Source organism: Pantherophis guttatus, chromosome 7 (assembly GCF_059756535.1).
Source record: "Pantherophis guttatus breed Tessera chromosome 7, ASM5975653v1, whole genome shotgun sequence".
Classification (NCBI taxonomy): Eukaryota; Metazoa; Chordata; class Lepidosauria; order Squamata; family Colubridae; genus Pantherophis; species Pantherophis guttatus.
Window position 1 is genome coordinate 89,149,272 of NC_142069.1, and position 20,976 is coordinate 89,170,247.

A 20,976-nucleotide genomic window follows, 5' to 3' on the forward strand; every position below is an offset into this window, starting at 1 on the left:
GAAAACTGCCTGGCATCTAAGTTATATGTTATTTTTCTTCTCTTCCCCCCCCCCCCAAAGGACCATTAGATACTGGAAAAGTTATTGTGGCATGGTGAATGGCACAGGTGAGTGTATCAATGGAACAGTATTGAATGTTAATTTTTGCGTAGAACGCACAATAAACATTTTGGCCTGCATTAAAATAGGCAAGGTTGGAACTGAGCCAACCTGCTAAAGATCCTACTTCAACACATAAAATAAAATAAATAAAAAATACAATAAAACAGTGCCCCTGCTTTTTTTCTTTACCCTATCAATATCAAAAAGAAACTTTGAAATTTATGAAAACAGAAAGATGGATAAATATCGAGGACAAGTTCCCCAAAGTTAGAAAATAAAGGCCGTATGTTAGGGGGGGAAAATTGGTTGCAATTGCTACACTAAAAATGAAGTGACATGTTTGGAAGGAAAGGTTTTGAAGGATTCTGTCTTTTACAGAAAGCAAGATTAATTTCAGGGTCCTGTTTAAATTTATTCTCCCCAAGCATGCCATTTAAGTGTGAGATCATAAGTTCTTAGAATAGAATTCTTCATACAGTAGTGGCCAAAATTGTGGAAACCTTTTGGGAAAAGTTGTGTTTTCTAAATCTAGCTAATAACACCACTTTCTTTTTTGAAGTAGTACCATAAAATTATATATCAGCGGAAAGATAAGTTAATCAAGAATGTCACACAATAACTTTTAGGAAGGATTTGCTATTAGAATAGCAGTTACAGTAGAAAGAAGAAAAGTGAAACACGTAGAAAAAACGAGATACACAAAAAATTATCACCATGTCAGTTAATGCTTCGTTGGGTCACCTTTAGCATGAATGACGGCCTTACAACGTCTTCCCATGGAGTGAACCAAGTCTTTTAGTTCTGCAGCTGTTATCATGTGAAACTAAGATTGAATGATGGCTTCTATTAACTGGGTTTTATTGCTGGGTCGCTTCAGACTAGCAAGTTTCTTTAGTCGGCTCCATAGATTTTCAATTGGGTGAAGGTCTGGGCTATTCCCAGGCCATTCCAGCAGTGGAATAGGATTATCTTGAAACTCAAAAAAAAAGTGGTGTTATTAGCCATCAAATCTCAAAAATGCCCTTTTCTCAAAAGGTTTCCACAATTTTGGCCACTCCTGTAGAATAGAATTCTTTATTGGCCAAGTGGCCACACTCTGAATACGGCATTCAGTTTTGGTTGCCACAATGTAAAAAAGAGGTTGAGACTCTAGAAAGAGTGCAGAGAAGAGCAGCAAAGAGGATTAGGGGACTGGAGGCTAAAACATATGAAGAATGGTTGCTGGAATTGGGTATGTCTAGTCTAGTGAAAAGAAGGACTTAGGGGGTGACATGATAGCAGTGTTGCAATATCTCAGGGGCTGCCCCAAAGAAGAGGGAGTCAAGCTATTCTCCAAAGCACCTGAGGGCAGGACAAGAAGCAATGGGTGGAAACTCATCAAGGAGAGAAGCAACCTAGAACTAAGGAGAAATTTCCTGACAGATAGAACAATTAATCAGTGGAACAACTTGCCTCCAGAAATTGCGAATGTTCCAACACTGGAAATTTTTAAGAAGATGTTGGATAACCATTTGTCTGAAGTGGTGTAGGGATTCCTGCCTAGGCAGGGGGTTGGACTAGAAGATCTCCAAGGTCCCTTCCAACTCTGTTATTCTATTCTATTCTATTCTATTCTATTCTATTCTATTCTATTCTATTCTATTCTACTCTACTCTACTCTACTCTACTCTACTCTACTCTACTCTACTCTACTCTACTCTACTCTACTCTACTCTACTCTACTCTACTCTACTCCACTCCACTCCACTCCACTCCACTCCACTCCACTCCATCCTATTCCTATTCTATTCTATTCTATTCTATTCTATTCTATTCTATTCTATTCTATTCTATTCTATTCTATTCTATTCTACTCTACTCTACTCTACTCTACTCTACTCTACTCTACTCTACTCTACTCTACTCTATTCTATTCTATTCTATTCTATTCTATTCTATTCTATTCTATTCTATTCCATTCCATTCTTTCCAATTTGTATTCTTTCCTATTCCATTCTATTCTATTTTTTGGGCACCTACTGTTCAATAAATGGTTTTTCAGGTTGTAAGTCCCAATTTGCCTTGAAGTCCTCCGTCGGTCAACTCCAGAAGAATGTTGACCTGCACGTTGTCAACAGGGGAAGATATGCTTTATTCCTTTAGTTCTGGAAGGCCTGCCTTGGCCCTCTGATAACCCAACAGTTAGAACCGAGCAGCTGAGTTGGATGAACAGGGAAGCAGACCCAGCGTCCGTTGTAAAGTCGCGTTTTGAATTCAGAAGCAGGGATTTTTTTGTATGCATTGCGAGGCTTTTCAATTCACAAGATGTTCTGATTGTAACTCGCAGATGGGGCTTCGTTCCACCCTTTTATGAACCAGAGTGAAGAGCTGCGTTTCTTTTCGTCCGATATTTGCAGGTAACCCATCTTGAACAAACTGGGCTCCTTCCTTTCATCCGCAAATACAAGTAAACCACAACTGATGACCAAAAATTCAAAAATTTTAGCAAGGGGTTCTCTGCCTGGCTGCCGGGTGGGAGTGGCCATGGTGGGTGTGGCCTAGTTGGCCTCCTGCACCATGGGGGGAATTTTTGCCCTCCCCGGGCTCCGGAGGCTTTCCTTGAGCCTCCGGGAGGGCGAAAATGGCCTCCCCAGGCTCCAGAAGCTGTCTAGAGGCCGGAAACAGGCCCATTTCCAGCCTTCCCAAACTTCCACTAGGCCCGTTATTTGCCCTCCCCAGGCTCTGGAGGCTTTCCTTGAGCCTCCGGGAGGGCGAAAATGGCCTCCCCAGGCTCCAGAGGCCCTCTGGAGGCCGGAAACGGGCCCACTTCCAGCCTTCCCGAACTTCCACTAGGCCCGTTATTTGCCCTCCCCAGGCTCCGGAGGCTTTCCTTGAGGCAGAGACCTTAACCATTTCATTATCATCCCCATTATTTTGGAGACCAATTGTAGCTCTTTCCAAAACTCTACATTTCAAGGCCACCTGAGAAGGTGCATTTAATCGCTTTGTTTTTGTACGGCTTCATATGGTTTTTTTTATATGGCTTTTTTCCCACCTTGGTGAGATGCCGACGATGCTACTCACCCCATTGCCATGATGGAGAGTAATCTTGATTGAAGATCCCCTCGTTTAGATCAAGGAACGAGATCCAAGATGTAAGATGATCAACTGATGCTCGGAGAAATGGGATTGATGACTGGACTTTTGAATTTTCTTTGAAGACGTTTCGCTTCTCATCCAGGAAGCTTCTTCAGTTCCGACTGAAGAACCGAAGAAGCTTCTTGGATGAGAAGCGAAATGTCTTCAAGGAAAAACGAAGTTCAGTTGCCTTTTGAAAAAGCCCTTTTGGGACAAACGTGACCTGGATAACTGAGAATCTCCATAGATAAGATTGCTGGATCTTTTTTTAAAAAAAATCATGCTGATCATCCTTCATAGTGATGCTTCGTATTATTTTTTTACGAAACAGGTCAATGTCCGCCAAATTTGAAAGCGAGCAGACGGTGAAAGGCATCCAACTTTTTCGCTTCGTTATCCCTCCGTCGGCTTTTGCGTCGCCCCTTACCAATCCTGACAATATTTGCTTCTGCACCGATATCACCATCAGCAAGAACTGTACATTAGGTGGAGTAATGGATATCAGCGCCTGCAAAGCAGGTAACGGAGTGGAAATACACTTTTTTTTAAAAAAAAAATCCTTCTTAATGATAGAGATGCCTAGAATGTTATGCATCGGTAGACACTCCTCACCCCGTCTGTAATGGCGTCAAAGCTTGTGTTTTTTGTTAGTTACAATCCCAGAGGGAGAGGCTGAATAAAAAGAGCAACGGGTTTAAACCTCAAGTCAAAAAAGCAGGGGGGGTCAAACTCAAGTCCTGTGGGCTGGATCTGGACTGCAGAGTGCTTAGATCTGGTCCATGGGCCTACCTTGGAAACAGCGAAGGACCAGCCTGCGGTACCTCTGCTAGCAAAAATGGAGCTCAGGAGGGCCACGAGCTCCGTTTTCAGCCACAATGGCCTCCTGCAGCCCTCTGGCAGTGAAAACAGAGCTTGGGAGGACCACGCGCAGGCCTCCCAGCCTCCGTTTTCAGCTGTGATGGCCTCCTGCAGCCCTCTGCCATTGAAAACAGACCTCGGGAGGGCCACACGTAGGTCTCCCAAGCTCCGTTTTCAGCCGCGCCGGCCTCCTGCAGCCCTCTGGCAGTGAAAACAGAGCTTGGGAGGACCACGCGCAGGCCTCCCAGCCTCCATTTTCAGCTGTGATGGCCTCCTACAGCCCTCTGCCATTGAAAACAGACCTCAGGAGGGCCCTAAGCTCTGTTTTCAGCCGCGCCAGCCTCCTGCAGCCCTCTGGCAGTGAAAACAGAGCTTGGGAGGACCATGCGCAGGCCTCCCAGCCTCCATTTTCAGCTGTGATGGCCTCCTACAGCCCTCTGCCATTGAAAACAGACCTCGGGAGGGCCACACGTAGGCCTCCCAAGCTCCGTTTTCAGCCGTGCCGGTCTCCTGCAGCCCTCTGGCAGTGAAAACAGAGCGTGGGAGGACCACGCGCAGGCCTCCCAGCCTCCATTTTCAGCTGTGATGGCCTCCTGCAGCCCTCTGCCATTGAAAACAGACCTTGGGAGGGCCACACGTAGGCCTCCCAAACTCCGTTTTCAGCCGCACTGGTATCCTGCAGCTCTCTGGCAGTGAAAACAGACCTCAGGAGGGCCACACGCAGGCCCCCCAGCCTCCGTTTTCAGCCGCGCCAGCCTCCTGCAGCCCTCTGGCAGTGAAAACAGAGCTTGGGAGGGCCACGCGCAGGCCCCCCAGCCTCCGTTTTCAGCTGTGACGGCCTCCTACAGCCTTCTGCCATTGAAAACAGACCTCGGGAGGGCCACACATAGCCTCCCAAGTCCGTTTTCAACCGTGCCAAAACCATGACCTGGATGACGGAGAATCTCCATAGAGGAATTAGACTATATATAAGCACCTAAATTAGGATGGAGGTGGGACCTCCCAAATGAAACTTTCAAACCTTTATCTTAAATTACTTCAGAACATTTGAGATCAGAACCAATTTGGTTCCAATGAAACTAATTAACCTGGCAATATTGGATTTTTAATTTAGTGGCGCATTGGGCATCTCCGTACATTGTAATTTTTTACCTGAATTGAATTGAATTGGATCAATCGTATTACGTAAAGGACCTACAAGGAATCCACAGAACCAATTACGAAAGGAGAAATTTGGGCCGTTCCCCCAAATTCTTTTGAAGTTTTGGGTTTGGATCGTGTCCAATCGGCCAAGCTTCCTAGCAGTTGTACTTGGTGAGTAAGCTCCACTGAGTGGTTGGCTGCTCTCCCAAAGATAGAAACGTTTCCACTCAGTTTTGCTAATAGATCGGAACTTGATAATACAGCTTGTACATTGTCTTCATTTCCCTTTTATTTTTATAGGTAAACCAGTCTACATCTCATTGCCCCATTTCCTGCATGCGAGCAAGGAGTTTTTTCAATATGTTGACGGATTGAAGCCAGATGTGGAAGAACACAAAACCTTTCTGGATATAGAACCAGTAAGTGACTGAAAATTCCTTCTATCACATAGATTTTGACCCTTGTAGATAATTTTGTTCACTGAAGTGGAAGGTTTTCTCCAGGGGTGAAATCCAGCAGGTTCTGACAGGTTCTGGAGAACCGGTAACAGAAAATTTGAGCAGTTGGGAAAACCGGTAGCGGAAATTTTGAGTAGTTTGGAGAACCGGCAAATACCACTTCTGGTTGGCCCCAGAGTGGGATGGGAATGCAGATTTTATAATATCCTTCCCCTGGAGTAGGGTGGGAATGGATATTTTGCAGTATTCTTCCCCTGCCACGCCCACCCAGCCACGCCCACCCAGCCACGCCCACCCAGCCACGCCCACAGAACCAGTAGTAAAATAATTTGGATTTCACCACTGGTTTTCTCCCAGTAGTTCATTCAGTCTGCAGATGGGATGTAGATTTTCAAAGGGCCCATCAGCAGAGGTGGTATTCAGCCGGTTCGGACCGGTTTTGGAAAACCGGTAGCAGAAATTTTGAGTAGTTTGGAGAACCGGCAAATACCACCTCTGGTTGGCCCTGCCCCCCTCCCGCTCCTTCCAGGAGCCCCAACGCACCCCGTTTTGGCTCCCAAGGGGCTGCAGGGAGTCCTAGACTGTAAAACTGGGGCATCCAATCGATCTACTTGCTGCCTCCCAGCCTCCCAGCTGATTGGCTGGGTCTTCTTTGGTTGCCCTGCACAGGAAAATGGAGCTGGAAAGCAGGTTAGTGGGGTGGGGAGCAGTAGTAGGTTTCACTTACCTTCACTACCAGTTCGGAACTGAGAGCGCACGTGTATGAGTGCTTGCTTCACTTGTGTGCGGTGCTTCTGTGCATGTGCAGAGTGTCCGTGATGACATCCGGGTGGGTGGGCAGAACCTCCCACCACTGCCGCTACCGGTTCGCCCGAACTGGGGTGAACCAGTAGAAACCACACCATTGGTGGGGAGGGAATGGGGATTTTGCAGTATCCTTCCCCTGCCCACTGAAGCACGCCCACCAAGCCACACCCACAGAACCAGTACTGTGTTTCCCCAAAAATAAGACCCTGTCTTATATTTTTTTTTTTGAACCCTGAAATAAACGCTTGGCCTTAAATTTGGGGAGGTCTTATTATTTTGGGGCACATGGAGGAAACCAGAGGAAATGGTGGGGACTGGCAGTGCATGCATTTAAATATTTTCAGGGAGGGCTTATTTTCAGGGGAGGCTTATTTTATTGCATGCATACAATAAGCCTCAGGGGAGGCTTATTTTATTGCAAAAAATAAGCCCCGATTGGGCTTATAATCAGGGGATGCCTTATTTTAGGGGAAACAGGGTAGTAAAAAAAATTTGAATCCCATCACTGCCCATCAGCCTGTACTTCAAGAAAGGTTCGGGGTTATTATTTTGCTGCTTATTCTAAGAACGTTTAAAAAGTGCAGCACCAACCTTAAAATCAAACATCAATTTCAAAGCTGATGAATATCCGGTTTAAATGAATTGCGATGAAATCATTGAAACAAGTAAGGTAGCATTGGCCTCCTGGCTATTGAGAGACAGCCAGTGGTGGCATTCAAATAATTTAACAACCGGTTCTCTGCCCTAATGATTTCTTCCAACAACCAGTTCACCAAACTGCTCAGAAAGTTAACAACCGGTTCTCCCAGAGTGGTGCGAACCGGCTGAATCCCACCACTGGAAACAGCCTTGTCCAATGCTTGTAAAACCCTTCCAAACTCAGCTTCTGAATGCATTATTTTGAATGCATTATTTTTTTCTATTTAATGCTACTAATATTTAAATATTCCCACCCACAAAATTCACTGTATTTACGTGTTGTTGTTTTTTTTAGACCACAGGATTTACCTTGCATTTTGCCAAAAGGCTGCAGATTAATATATTGGTGAAACCAAACATAAAAATCACGTAAGTCTTGACTGTTGTTCTTTTCTATTGATGAAAAGGTAGATTGTTTGTTCGGCATGTATGCTTGTCAGGAGAAGTGGCTAATGGGCAGTAGCATCTTAAAAGTAAAGGTTCACCTTGCACATATGTGCTAGTCGTTCCCGATTCTAGGGGGCGGTGCTCATCTACGTTTCAAAGCCGAAGAGCCAGCGCTGTCCGAAGACGTCTCCGTGGTCATGTGGTCGGCATGACTCAATGCCGAAGGCGCACGGAACACTGTTACCTTCCCACCAAAGGGGGCCCCTATTTTTCTACTTGTGTTTTTTACGTGCTTTCGAACTGCTGGGTTGGCAGAAGCTAGGACAAGTCACGGGAGCTCACCCCATTACGCGGCACTAGGGATGCCAGATCCGGCCCTCAGGCCTTGAGTTTGATACCCCTGATGTTCTGTCCCCGTCTCACACACACACACAAACAGACAGCCGGGGGTTAAATAAACTGGCAGACAACCAATTCTTCTGATAAGACGCTTGGCAGGAACCCAGTAGCTGCTTGCCAAGAACTTTTACTCAATAAACAAAATACCCACAGTCAAGAATTGTCCAGTTCATAAAATAAATCCAAGCCCGATAATGTTGTTTCCAAAGATGCAAATGTGACTCGATAGTAGTTAGTTTTGTCCATCGCAGAGTCTGAACAGCCACCTCACCCCCTTTTATATCCTGTGGGGTGTGGTCCAGTGACTCAGCCTAATCTCAGCCTAATCACGCCTTTTCTTCTGTTGCGTGCGCTTATCTCTGCGACGCTGCCAAGGATCCAGCCAAGACTCATTACCCTCATCACTGTCCACCTGTGGCTGCGTGGACGTGCTTGGCCCTGGCCCTATCTCTTGCCCTTCGGCGGACACCGAAGGCATTGCCAGAGAGGAGGGTCCTGGAGAGGGAGGCCTTGCCAACTCCTCTCCTTCACTCTCGGAGTCCTTTCCTGCCGATGACACAGGCTCAGGTAACGGAGCCACAACAACTGATATGAAAAGTATAGAATAACAGAGTTGGAAGGGACCTTGGAGATCTTCTAGTCCAACCCCCTGCTTAGGCAGGAAACCCTATATCACTTCAGACAAATGGTTGTCCAATCTCTTTTTAAAAGCTTCCAGTATTGGAGCATTCACAACTTCTGTTCCACTGATTAATTGTTCTCACTGTCAGGAAATTTCTCCTTAGTTCTAAGTTGCTTCTCTCCTTGATTAGTTTCCACCCGTTGCTTCTTGTCCTACCCTAACCTAAATGAATGCAGACATTTCCGATCGGTTGGAGGAACAAGTAACGCAGGCATTTTCTCCAAAAGGCAATTTCAGCCGGGCTCCAAGAAAAATAGTATAGAACTCAAAGTAACATGGTCCTCTTCTTGCATGCTCAGAAAAAAAAAGCCGGCCCAAATTGAGTTGTCCTAATGTTTCTGCTTTTTTTTCTTTATTTTTGTTTCCTGCAGAGCACTAAAAAAAGTTAAACATCACTTTATCTTTCCTATTTTGTGGCTGAATGAGGTCAGTGGAAGTTTTTTTTTCTCTCTCTCTCTCTCTCAATTGCTGCAATCTTTCCTTTATACAGTAGTGACCAAATTTGTGGAAACCTTTTGGGAAAAGTGTACAGTATTTTCTAAAACTAGCTCTTAACACCACTTTTTTTTTTTTGAAGTAGTACCATAAAATTATATATCAATGGAAAGATAATGTAATCAAGAATGTAATGCAATAACTTTTATGGAGGATTTGCTATTAGAATAGCAGTTACAGTAGAAAGAAGAAGCGTGAAATGCATAGAAAAAACGAGATATACAAAAACGACCACCATAGAAAAAAACAACAATTGAGATATACAACAATTATCACCACGTCAATTAATACTTCATTGGGTAACCTTTAGCATGAATTAGGGCCTTACAACGTCTTCCCATGGAGTGAACCAAGTCTTTGAGTTCTGCAGCTGTTATCATATGAAACCAAGATTGAAGGATTGCTTCCATTAACTGGGTTTTATTGCTGGGTCACTTCTGACTAACTAGTTTCTTTAGTCGGCTCCATAGATCTTTCAATTGGGTGAAGGTCTGGGCTATTCCCAGGCCATTCCAGCAGTGGAATAGGATTATCTTGAAACTCAAAAAAAAAAAAAAGTGGTGTTATTAGCCATCAAACTTCAAAAATACACTTTTCCCAAAAGGTTTCCACAATTTTGGCCACTGCTGTAGTTTGACTCTTGGACCAATCTGGGATGACTGTTGATGGAAAAAAGGGGGTTGGGTGGGGGTGGGAAATCCCCAGAAAAATCCTCTTCTATGCAATCATCTACTAATCATGAAGGGATTACGAGTTTGTCTCAATTCTCCAATCGGGGAGAAGATCCAGAGATCCTGTCCTTAACTGGTCCGGCTTTCCTCCGAAATAAAAGCAGTAGAAACCTACTTCCAGGATCACTCGTTTTCTCCTTTCCCAACCTTGGCTGCTTCCCCCTTCCATGTAAACTTCTCAATCCTGTTATATAGCAGGAAGCAAGAAAATTCTGGGTGGTTTCCTTATGGATGACATGAAGTCATCCAGCCCATCAATCAGGAGACGTTGTTTCTTCTTTCTTCTTGCCTCCGTGCTACAGTGTTGACTGCACGGATGACGATCCAGTATTTGGCCATTCTGGTTAGGGGTTTCCCTCACATTGCTAACTGGGGAAGGGGCACATTTGTTAAAAACTCAGGGCTGTAGAAGTGCTTCCTCATAGCTGCCCCCTGCAGCCATTAATTTTTGACACAGCAGAAAGACATTATTAAACACATGGAGAACAGGGTTGGGATTCAGCCGGTTCGGGAAAACCAGTAGTTAAATTGCTACCTCGCTCTGTCCCTTCCCTTCCCGCCCCTTCCAGGAGTCCCCACGCGCCCCATTTTGGCTCCCAGGTAAGGAGGCTTCAGGGAGGCCTAGGCCCAAAATAGGGGGGGCAGGGGGGGTTCTACTTACCTTTACTACCAGTTCGCAGCAGGAGTGCGCGAGCTTCTGCATATGCTCAGATCATCAATTATGATGTGCAAGTGGACGGAGCCTCCCACCGCTTTTATTACTGGTTCTAAAGAACCGGACAGAACTGGGAGCAACCCACCACTGGTGTGGGGGGGGGGCGCACCCCGTCGTCCAATTTTGCTACCAGGAGGCTTCAGGGAGGCCTCATAGGTCCAAAATGGGCCACGGGGGGGGAGGGGCAGCCCATTTTCGCTCCCAGGGGGGTGCAGGAATCCGAGTGCTTCCTGTCACACCCCCGTGGCCACACCCACCATGGCCACGCCCACCCAGCCGGTCATTAGGGCAGAGAACCGGTTGTTAAATTATTTGAATCCCACCACTGACGGAGACTAATAGCATTCATAACCGTTTTGTATTAAATCACATGTCTGTGGAGATTCTCAATCATCCAATCAGGGTTGCCCAACGGTGCTTTTTCAAAAGGCAGCTGGATTTTGTTTTTTCCTGGAAGAGGTTTCGCTTCTCATCCAAGAAGCTTCTTCAGTTCTGACTGAAGTCCCAGTCAGAAATGAGTCAGAACTGAAGAAGCTTCTTGGATGAGAAGCGAAACCTCTTCCGGGAAAAACGAAGTCCAGTTGTCTTTTGAAAACACACACATATATACACACACACACAACTTTGGGGCTATTAAACCAGATATAAGGATTCTCCAGAACTCAGTTCCTTGCTATGTTGTTCCTCCTCTTTCTCCTGGCTTTCCAACTGATCACAGAGCATCCATTGGCTACGTGCCATAGTCTTTTCCCCTGCTGCATCCTGGGTACTCTTATTTTATGCAAAAATTGTGCAAATTGCAAAATAGCACTTATTTGGGAAGAGTATTCCTGCTGCTGCGTGAGTGGTGCAGTGGCCTAGAGGGGGAGCTCTCGCCTCACAACCAGGAGGCTGTGAGTTTGATCCTAGGTAGAGGCAGACATTTCTTTCTCTGGACACAATGAGAATATATCTGCTGAACAAAACTCCGCATTGGTGACGGGAAGGGCATCCGGCCAGTAAACACTCTGCTAGCTCCATTCAGTTGCCCAGACTCCACCCTGCAAGGGATTATGAGGTCATTAAAAGAAGATGGTCATTCCTGCTGCTGGGTATTCAGGCTGCATTTTTCTGCTGGAGAGGATGCTGAAAAATACTTTCTCTCCCTCTCTTTTTCTCCAGTCAGCTATTATCAGTGATGAGAAAGCAGACGTTTTCCGATCCAAAGTGACCAACAAGATCAAACTGTTGCACTTCCTTCAGCTGGCGCTCATGATCGTCGGATCTGTGATCTTCCTGGGATTCCTAATTGCATTTTTCCTATGCAAAGGAAAGAGCCCTAAATAAGTAAGTGAGGTTTGGAATTAAGATCTGTCATTCATTCATTCATTCATTCATTCATTCATTCATTTCATTCATTTCATTTCATTTCATTCATTCATTCATTCATTTCATTCATTTCATTCATTTCATTTCATTCATTCATTCATTCATTCATTCATTCATTCATTCATTTGGAAGGGCTCTTGGCTCCACCAGATTCTGGGTGCCATAGGGCTTCCTTCCTTCCTTCCTTCCTTCCTTCCTTCCTTCCTTCCTTCCTTCCTTCCTTTCCTTCCTTCCTTGCTTCCTTCCTCCTTCCTTCCTTCCTTCCTTGCTTCCCTTCCTTCCTTTCTTCCTTCCTTCCTTCCTTTCTTTCCTTCCTTCCTTCTTTCTTCCTTGCTTCCTTGCTTCCTCCTTCCTTCCTTCCTTCCTTCCTTTCTTCCTTCCTTCCCTTCCTTCCTTCCTTCCTTCCTTCCTTCCTTCCTTCCTTCCTTCCTTCCTCCTTGCTTGCTTGCTTCCTTTTCCTTCCTTCCTTTCCTTCCTTCCTTCCCTCCTCCTTGCTTGCTTCCTTGCTTCCTTCGTCCTTCCTTCCTTCCTTCCTTCCTTCCTTCCTTCCTTCCTTCCTTTCTTTCTTTCTTTCCTTCCTTCCTTCCTTCCTTCTTTCTTCCTTGCTTCCTTCCTCCTTCCTTCCTTCCTTCCTTCCCTTCCTTCCTTTCTTTCTTCCTTCCTTCCTTCCTTCCTTCCCTTCCTTCCTTCTTTCTTCCTTTCTTTCCTTCCTTCCTTCTTCCTTCCTTCCTTCCTTCCTCCCTCCCTCCCTCCCTCCCTCCCTCCCTCCCTTCCTTCCTTCCTTCCTTCCTTCCTTCCTTCCTTTAGAAAATTTATATTGCCACCTACTCACACATGGCAACTCAAGATGGCTTAAAGGTAAAGGTTCCCCTTGCACATACATGCTAGTCGTTCCTGACTCTAGGGGGCGGTGCTCATCTCCGTTTCAAAGCCGAAGAGCCAGCGATGTCCAAAGACATCTCTGTGGTCATTGTGGGTGGCATGACTCAATGCCAAAGGCGCACGGAACGCTGTTCCCTTCCCACCAAAGGTGGTCCCTATTTTTCTACTTGCATTTTTTACCTGCTTTCGAACTGCTAGGTTGGCAGAAGCTGGGACAAGCCATGGGAGCTCACCCCATTACGTGGCACTAGGGATTCGAACCGCTGAACTGCAGACCTTTCGATCGACAAGCTCAGCATTGGACCGAGACATCTTTGGACAGCGCTGGCTCTTCGGCTTTCAAACGGAGATGAGCACCGTCCCCTAGAGTCGGGAATGACTAGCACATATGTGCCAGGGGAACCTTTACCTTTACCTTTACTCTAATGAAAAGAATGACTAGGCGTGACATGATAGCAGTCTTCCAATATTTGAGGGGCTCCTACAAAGAGGAGGGGGTCAAACTAATTTCCAAAAGGCAAGGCAAGAACAAAATGGTTGGAAACTAACCAAGGAGAGAGCCAACCTAGAACTGAGGAGAAATTTCCTGACAGAACAATGAATCAGTGGGACAACTTGCTCCCAGAAGTTATGGGTGCTCCAACACTGGAGGTTTTTAAGAAGCGATTGTCTGAAATGGTGTAGGGTTCCCTGCTTGAGTCTGGAGCTGGAGTAGAAGACCTCCAAGGTCCCTTCTATTATTCCATCCTATCAGTGGTGAAATCTGAACCGGTTTGCCACTGGTTTGCTGGCCGCGAATGTGCATTGTGCGTCAAACGTGCGCTCGCATGCACGGTGAACACCAAAATCACGCTGCCCATGTACGCATGCACATTACACGCCAAATGCGTGCTTCACATGGGAAAAGGAAGCTTGAGAAGGTAAGTAGAACAGCGAGGGGGGGGAACAGCTCTGCCATGCGATTTAGATTCACTAGAAAGCAGGATTTCCTGCTTTCTAGCTATTTTAAATCGTGCGGCACAGCCGATCGTCGGAAATACCAGTTCGGAGAAACTGGTAGCATATTTTTTTTTACTACCAGTTCGCGCGAACCGGTGCGAACCGGTAGCATTTCACCACTGAGTTATATAGGATTTCCAGTTATTGATCCTTACTAGCAACAGGAAAATTGGTAGTACAGTGGTCTAAGGCACCCTGTTATTAAGCTGGTTATTAAGACCAGCTGCCTGCAATTACTGCAGGTTCGAATCTCGCCAAGGCTCAAGGTTGACTCAGCCTTCCATCCTTTCTAAGGTAGGTAAATTGAGGACCCAGTTTGTGGGGGCAATAAGCTGACTTTGTATAGATATACAAAAGTATGAAGGCTATTGCTTAACGCATTGTAAGCCGCCCTGAGTCTCCGGAGAAGGGCGGCATATAAATCAAATTTTTTTTAAAAAAAAATACAGTGATGGATGCTGATGTGTTTTAATGAAGGCTATGGACCCATAGCTTGAGGAAGAGATAAGAAAACAAAGATAAAATAATAATATGTCTTTTAAAACCTTGGCTCCAAGAGGCATTCAAATAGAAGTCCCAGTCAATCATCCAACATTTCTGGATTTATCGGACTCATTTGTGTTATTTTCTTTTCTCAGCCTGCAGGACGATGCTGCTGGTGAAAGCATCCATTTCTTCCAATTTCAAGCAGACAGTAGACCTGCCTTCCTGGTGTTTGTTGTTCCTTGTGCTCTGTGTATGTAAATATCCTGCGGAAGACGCCTGCCATATAAGCGGTGACAGATTAAGTCATTTTTCCAACCAGAACTCTACGGACATTTAAGTGCCCTGTTTCCCCTCTTCCCCCATCGGAAAGACTGGCGCGAAAAAACTGAACTTCTGGGTCTCTCTGAAGAAAATCCCATTTTCGCCCCCTTCAGAATGAAATTCCACTTTGGATTTGGATTTGTTCTGCCCGTTCTGCAGCTCAGCTGCCGTTTCCTCTGAGATTTTGCACCTTGGGAGTTGAAGAACGGGAGCCGAAGTTACGCAACTGAGTGGCTGGGTTGGGAAAAAAAAATATTCTAATTTTTTGGCCTCCTGCCCCTCCGAAGAAAAGAGCCCTAGTTGTGTTTTGTCTCCAAAAGCTGTGACTTTTTTTGTTTTGTTTTGTTTTGAAGGAGAGGAAGAAAGACCAACAACTGTAGAATATTAATTGCTAGTAAAGGACTTTCCAAAAAGGCCTCTTTGGTTATTTGGGTTTCTGTCCGCCTCACCCCCAAGCCAGTGGTGGAATTCAAATATTTTTACTACTGGTGGGCATGGTGTGGCTTGGTGGGTGTGGCTTGGTGGGCATGTCAGGGGAAGGATACCGCAAAATCCCCATTCCCACTCCACTCCTGGGATAAGGATTTTGCAAAATCCCCATTCCCTCCCCGCTCCTGGGGGAAGGATACTGCAAAATCCCCATTCCCACCCCACTCCAGAGGGAAGGATACTGCAAAATCCCCATTCCCTCCCCGCTCCTGGGGGAAGGATAATGCAAAATCCCCATTCCCACCCCACTCCAGGGGGAAAGATTTTGCAAAATCCCCACTCACTTCCCACTCCTGGGGGAAGGGTTTTCAAAATCCCCATTCCCACCCCGCTACTGGGGGAAGAATACTGCAAAATCTCTCTTCCCACCCCACTTCTGGGGGAAGGATACTGCAAAATCCCCATTCCCTCCCCGCTCCTGGGGGGAAGGATACTGCAAAATCCCCATTCCCACCCCACTCCAGGGGGAAGGATACTGCAAAATCCCCATTCCCACCCCACTCCAGGGGGAAAGATTTTGCAAAATCCCCACTCACTCCCCACTCCTGGGGGAAGGGTTTTAAAAATCCCCATTCACACCCCGCTCCTGGGGGAAGGATACTGCAAAATCTCCCTTCTCACCCCACTCTGTGGCCAGCCAGAGGTGGCATTTGCCGGTTCTCCGAACTACTCAAAATTTCCGCTACCGGTTCTCCAGAACCTGTCAGAACCTGCTGGATTTCACCCCTGCCCCAAGCTTCCCTAATCTGTCGTTTGGGAGTAATGTCGTTTGGGAGTTGAAATATGAGCTTGTTCCAGTGTGTGACATGCAGTTTCCCCAGTTTCAGAAGGAGCGAGACACTATGCAATTGGGCACCAGCCAAGATTGTAACCTAAGGGACGTGGTGGCTCAGCGGCTAAGACGCTGAGCTTGTCGATCGAAAGGTTGGCAGTTCAGCGGTTCGAATCCCTAGTGCCGCCTAACGGAAGGTGGGACCAATAGGTTACTTGTGCTGCCTCATTCACACCTCAGTGTAGTTTATGGAGGTTTTTATTTGTCTTCCCCAAGCAGTTCTCTTCAGCTGGCTTTATAACTTTATAATTGCTGGGGGAAAGGCCTCACTCCTCTTGATGGGCTGCACCGGAAGCTATTTAGCACGGCAGGCAGAGAGAGGCGTTGTCGGAAGCAATGTGTGTGCTGCCACTGAAACCAGCCATAAACAAACCCAGATTAATTGCCCAGACAATGGCCAATTAGTCCGTAACACAAACAGCAAGCTGTTCAAACAGTAAGTCCAATAAACGAACATAAAGCCCGCCAGGCAAAACTCTACAGTACATCCACATTACCCATGTGTTATACTAGAATAGAATAGAATAGAATAGAATAGAATAGAATAGAATAGAATAGAGAATATGGAATGGAATGGAATGGAATAGAATAGAATAGAATAGAATAGAATAGAATAGAATAGAATAGAATAGAATAGAATAGAATAGAATAGAGAATATGGAATGGAATGGAATGGAATGGAATAGAATAGAATAGAATAGAATAGAATAGAATAGAATAGAATAGAATAGAATAGAATAGAATAGAATAGAATAGAATAGAGAATATGGAATGGAATGGAATAGAATAGAATAGAATAGAATAGAATAGAATAGAATAGAATAGAATAGAATAGTATAGAATAGAATAGAATAGAGAATATGGAATGGAATGGAATAGAATAGAATAGAATAGAATAGAATAGAATAGAATAGAATAGAGAATATGGAATGGAATGGAATGGAATGGAATGGAATGGAATGGAATAGAATAGAATAGAATAGAATAGAATAGAATAGAATAGAATAGAGAATATGGAATGGAATGGAATGGAATGGAATAGAATAGAATAGAATAGAATAGAATAGAATAGAATAGAATAGAATAGAATAGAATAGAATAGAATAGAGAATATGGAATGGAATGGAATGGAATAGAATAGAATAGAATAGAATAGAATAGAATAGAATAGAATAGAATAGAATAAATAGGATGGAGTGGGGTGGGGTGGGGTAGGGTAGAGTAGAGTAGAGTAGAGTAGAGTAGAGTAGAGTAGAGTAGAGTAGAATAGAATAGAATAGAATAGAATAGAATAGAATAGAATAGAATAGAATAGGAATAGGAATAGGAATAGGAATAGGAATAGGAATAGGATGGAGCAGAGCAGAGCAGAACAGAACAGAACAGAACAGAACAGAACAGAACAGAACAGAACAGAACAGAATAGAATAGAATAGAATAGAATAGAATAGAATAGAATAACAGAATTGGAAGGGACCTTGGAGGTCTTCTAGTCCAACCCCCTGCTTAGGCAGGAAACCCTACACCACTTCAGACAAATGGTTGTCCAATCTCTTCTTAAAAACTTCCAGTGTTGGAGCATTCACAACTTCTGGAGGCAAGTTGTTCCACTGGCTAATGGTTCTAACTGTCAGGAAATTTCTCCTTTTCTCCTTGATTAGTTTCAACCCATTGCTTCTTGCTCTGCCCTCAGGTGCTTTGGAGAATAGCTTGACTCCCTCTTCTTTGTAGCATCCCCTAAGATATTGGAAGACTGCTATCATGTCTCCCCTAGTCCTTCTTTAATCAAACTAGACATATCCAATTCCAGCAACCATTCTTTATATGTTTTAGCCTCCAGTCCCCTAATCCTCTTGGTTGCTCTTCTCTGCACTCTTTCTAGAGTCTCCACATCTTTTTTACATTGTAGTGACCAAAGCTGAATGCACTCTTCCAAGTGTGGCCCTTACCAAGACCTTATAAACTGGTATTAACACTAGTAATTCAGAGTATCAGGAAACAGTGGCTGCTCAGGAAATAGTCAGGCACGGGAAGGGTTTTGTGGCTCCCGGTGTTTTCTTTTCTGTGGGAAACAGGTCCAGAGGGCTCTTTGAGTGTTTAAGGTTGCAGACCCCTGGTCTAGTCCAACAAAGAGAAGGACTAGGGTTGACATGATAGCAGTGCCCCAATATCTCAGGGGCTGCCCCAAAGAAGAAGGAGTCAAGCTATTCTCCAAAGCACCTGAGGGCAGGACAAGAAGCAACGGATGGAAACGTATCAAGGAGAGAAGCAACCTAGAACTAAGGAGAAACTTCCCAACATTGAGAACAATTAACCAGTGGAACGACTTGCCTCCAGAAGTTGTGTGTGCTCCATCACTGGAGGTTTTTAAGAAGACACTGGGCAGCTATTTGTCTAAAATGGTGTAGGGTCTGATGCTTTTGCAGGGGTTTGGACGAGAAGACCTCCAAGATCCCCTCCAACTCTCTTACTGTTACTCCTACTAATTTACAAGCATTTATTTTATTATGATGGCACTGAAAAAAATATGAGTTAGGATTTGCTCTTCGTACCACCCACACAGCTTCTGGATCACATCGTGGACTTATTTTAGAAAGAGAGGGACAATTCAGTCTGAAATTGTTGCTTACTCATCTTGACTTCTGAATCTACGAAAAAGAAAAGTTAACTTGGATATTGAACTGCTTTGTCCATCTCAATTTGGCCACGCTTCAATTATGTCGACTTTTCGCGTTTGCTATTCGCTTTTTCGCCCTCTGGAATATCAGGGCAGGGCGGGACTCGCTGTTTGAAGCCGCCGCGGGAGATGGGGCGACGGCCTGCTAAAACTGCTGTTTTTGGCTTGTCAGTGCCGGGAGGAGTGGAGGCCGGAGTGTTTGGCGGCAGTCGGCATTGCTGTGCGACGCCAGCGGCTTGGAGGTGCCCTTCATCCCCCCTCACCCCTCAGGGATCTCTGGGACGCTCTCCGGATGTTTTTCGGGGGTCCTGGAGGTGCCATGGGGAGCCCAGGGTGCCGGTTGCGAACCGGCGATGGCGGTGGTGGCGGCGGCGGTGGCGGCGGAAGGCAATGGCAGCCACGGATCATCCGGCTGAGGAAAGAGCTTGCAGCAGGTGGCTGGGGGAATATGGACAGCCTTGCCCTCAGGATTACCATCTGCTCTTTTTTGAGTCTTGACCCTTATTATTCGGGGTTTGTTTTGTCATCAGAGCTGAGACTGGGGATTTGGGGAGATTTGGGGCAGGAGAGGCGGGAGGCTGACCAGGGCTCTATTGGTCGCCTCGGGTGGCTTCTCCTCCTCCCCCTTCTTCCCCCAGGTATGGGTGGGTGTTGGCCTTTGATGGCCACCCACCCTTGGACTTGGACTGCGTTCTTTGTCTGCTATCCCTACTCTCGCCCCAGGGAAGAACTTGTGCCTGTGGGATTATCATCATTGTCTTTAATAACCTTACAAATTGCTGGCTTCTTGTGCGACCCCAAACTGGAGGAGAACTGGGCAAAATGGTGTGCAGGTGCTGAGGGGGCTGTTTGTCATCCGTCAGATGAAAGGATGGACTATTGTGACTTTATTGTCTGCCCCAGTCACTGTGAGAGGGTGACTGGGATAATTATCCTCCAGACATGGGGGGATGTCACTGGTTCCTTTCACTGTCGTGAGAGGGCAGTGAACCAGCTCCTGATATTCATGATCTACTTTGACCCAGTATTATTGGACGATCTGGTGAAGCCCTGACCAGTTGACTCTCCATCTCTGCTTTGTGCGATGTTTACAGCTGCTGACCTGCTTGCGCTGCGAGACTCCCCCCTCTCGCAGGTTTGGCCCTCCTCACTATCGAGGGCCTACCTTGATGACAGATTTTGGAATCCCGAGAGGTGGCATGCGGGGAGGAGGAGGTTGTGGGGTTTTTTGGGGAAATTTTTAGATAAGGTTTTAAAGGTTTCTGGGAGGGGGGTGGGTTCGGTGGGTTTGGGGGAGAACCTGTCGGGGAGGAGGCCAGAGCTGGCTGAAGAGCACGGCACTAGAGGTGCGGGAACCGGGGTCAAGGAGGGGGTTAGAGCTTGTGTTATGGATGGACATTACATCAGTACTGTGGGTGGGAGGGGCAGATATGGCAGGAGCAGGGGGCCACATCAGGTTGTGGGAGTGCGCGCCCGCTGGCTCCAAGCGGTGGCGTGCTCCGGCCTTCAATACTCCCCTCGTTCCCCAGGTTGCACAGACCCTCAGGCCCTGGGCCTTTGGCTGATGCTGTGCAACGCCCGGTCCGTGATAAATAAAGCCCCCCTCATTTGTGATCTTGTTCAGGAGGGGGGAGCGGACCTGGCGGGTATTACGGAGACCTGGTTGGGCCAGGAGGGGGGATCCCCCTCATTGAGATGTGCCCACCCGGTTTCTGTGCATTCCATCAGCCAAGGACACAGGGGAGGGGAGGGGGGTGGCGGTTGTCATTAGAGAAGGTCTTGGTCCGAAGGAGGTCACTGTTCCTCAGATGGCTGGTTGTGAGTCCCTCCTTGTGAAGTGGGGTCATGGGGTGCAGATGGGCGTGCTGGTTACGTACCTGGCTCCCTGCCACGTGATGGCAGCCCTGCCCGAGCTGCTCAATGTTATAGCCACGGTGGCGGTTGACACCCCCAGGCTTATGGTCATGGGGGATTTTAACCTGCCATCCGTCGGTGAGGCGTCTGAGGTGGTTCGGGAGTTCATGGCTTCCATGATGGCCATGGACCTGACCCAGTTAGTTCATGGCCCTACTCACACGGGGGGAAACACGCTAGACCTGGTTTTTGTCTCTGGTCAGTGGTTGAGTGATCTTGATTTTTTATCAGATCCGCCTGATTTGCCAGTTGCGTCCCTTTCTGGATCGGGACTCGTTAAATACCGTCACTCATGTTCTCATTACTTCCCGCTTGGACTACTGCAATGCTCTCTACATGGGGCTCCCCTTGAGGAGCACCCGGAGGCTCCAGCTGGTCCAGAATGTGGCCGCGCGGGTGGTTATGGGAGCGACGT

General features: G+C 46.3%; 1 protein-coding gene across 2 annotated transcripts in view; it reads left to right on the plus strand.

Moving 5' to 3' along the window:
* LOC117677566 (platelet glycoprotein 4-like) overlaps positions 1-15,062 on the plus strand; it is a 68,062-nt gene extending 53,000 nt beyond the window's left edge. For both annotated transcript variants that reach the window (XM_087873408.1, XM_087873407.1), the window contains exons 7-14: positions 61-107; positions 2,429-2,498; positions 3,551-3,738; positions 5,521-5,639; positions 7,480-7,553; positions 9,024-9,078; positions 11,755-11,919; positions 14,481-15,062. In XM_087873408.1, coding sequence (XP_087729534.1) covers positions 61-107; positions 2,429-2,498; positions 3,551-3,738; positions 5,521-5,639; positions 7,480-7,553; positions 9,024-9,078; positions 11,755-11,919 — 718 coding nt within the window. In that variant the 3' untranslated portion in view covers positions 14,481-15,062. The remainder of the gene's footprint in view (positions 1-60; positions 108-2,428; positions 2,499-3,550; positions 3,739-5,520; positions 5,640-7,479; positions 7,554-9,023; positions 9,079-11,754; positions 11,920-14,480) is intronic.
* Positions 15,063-20,976: the final 5,914 nt, after the last annotated feature.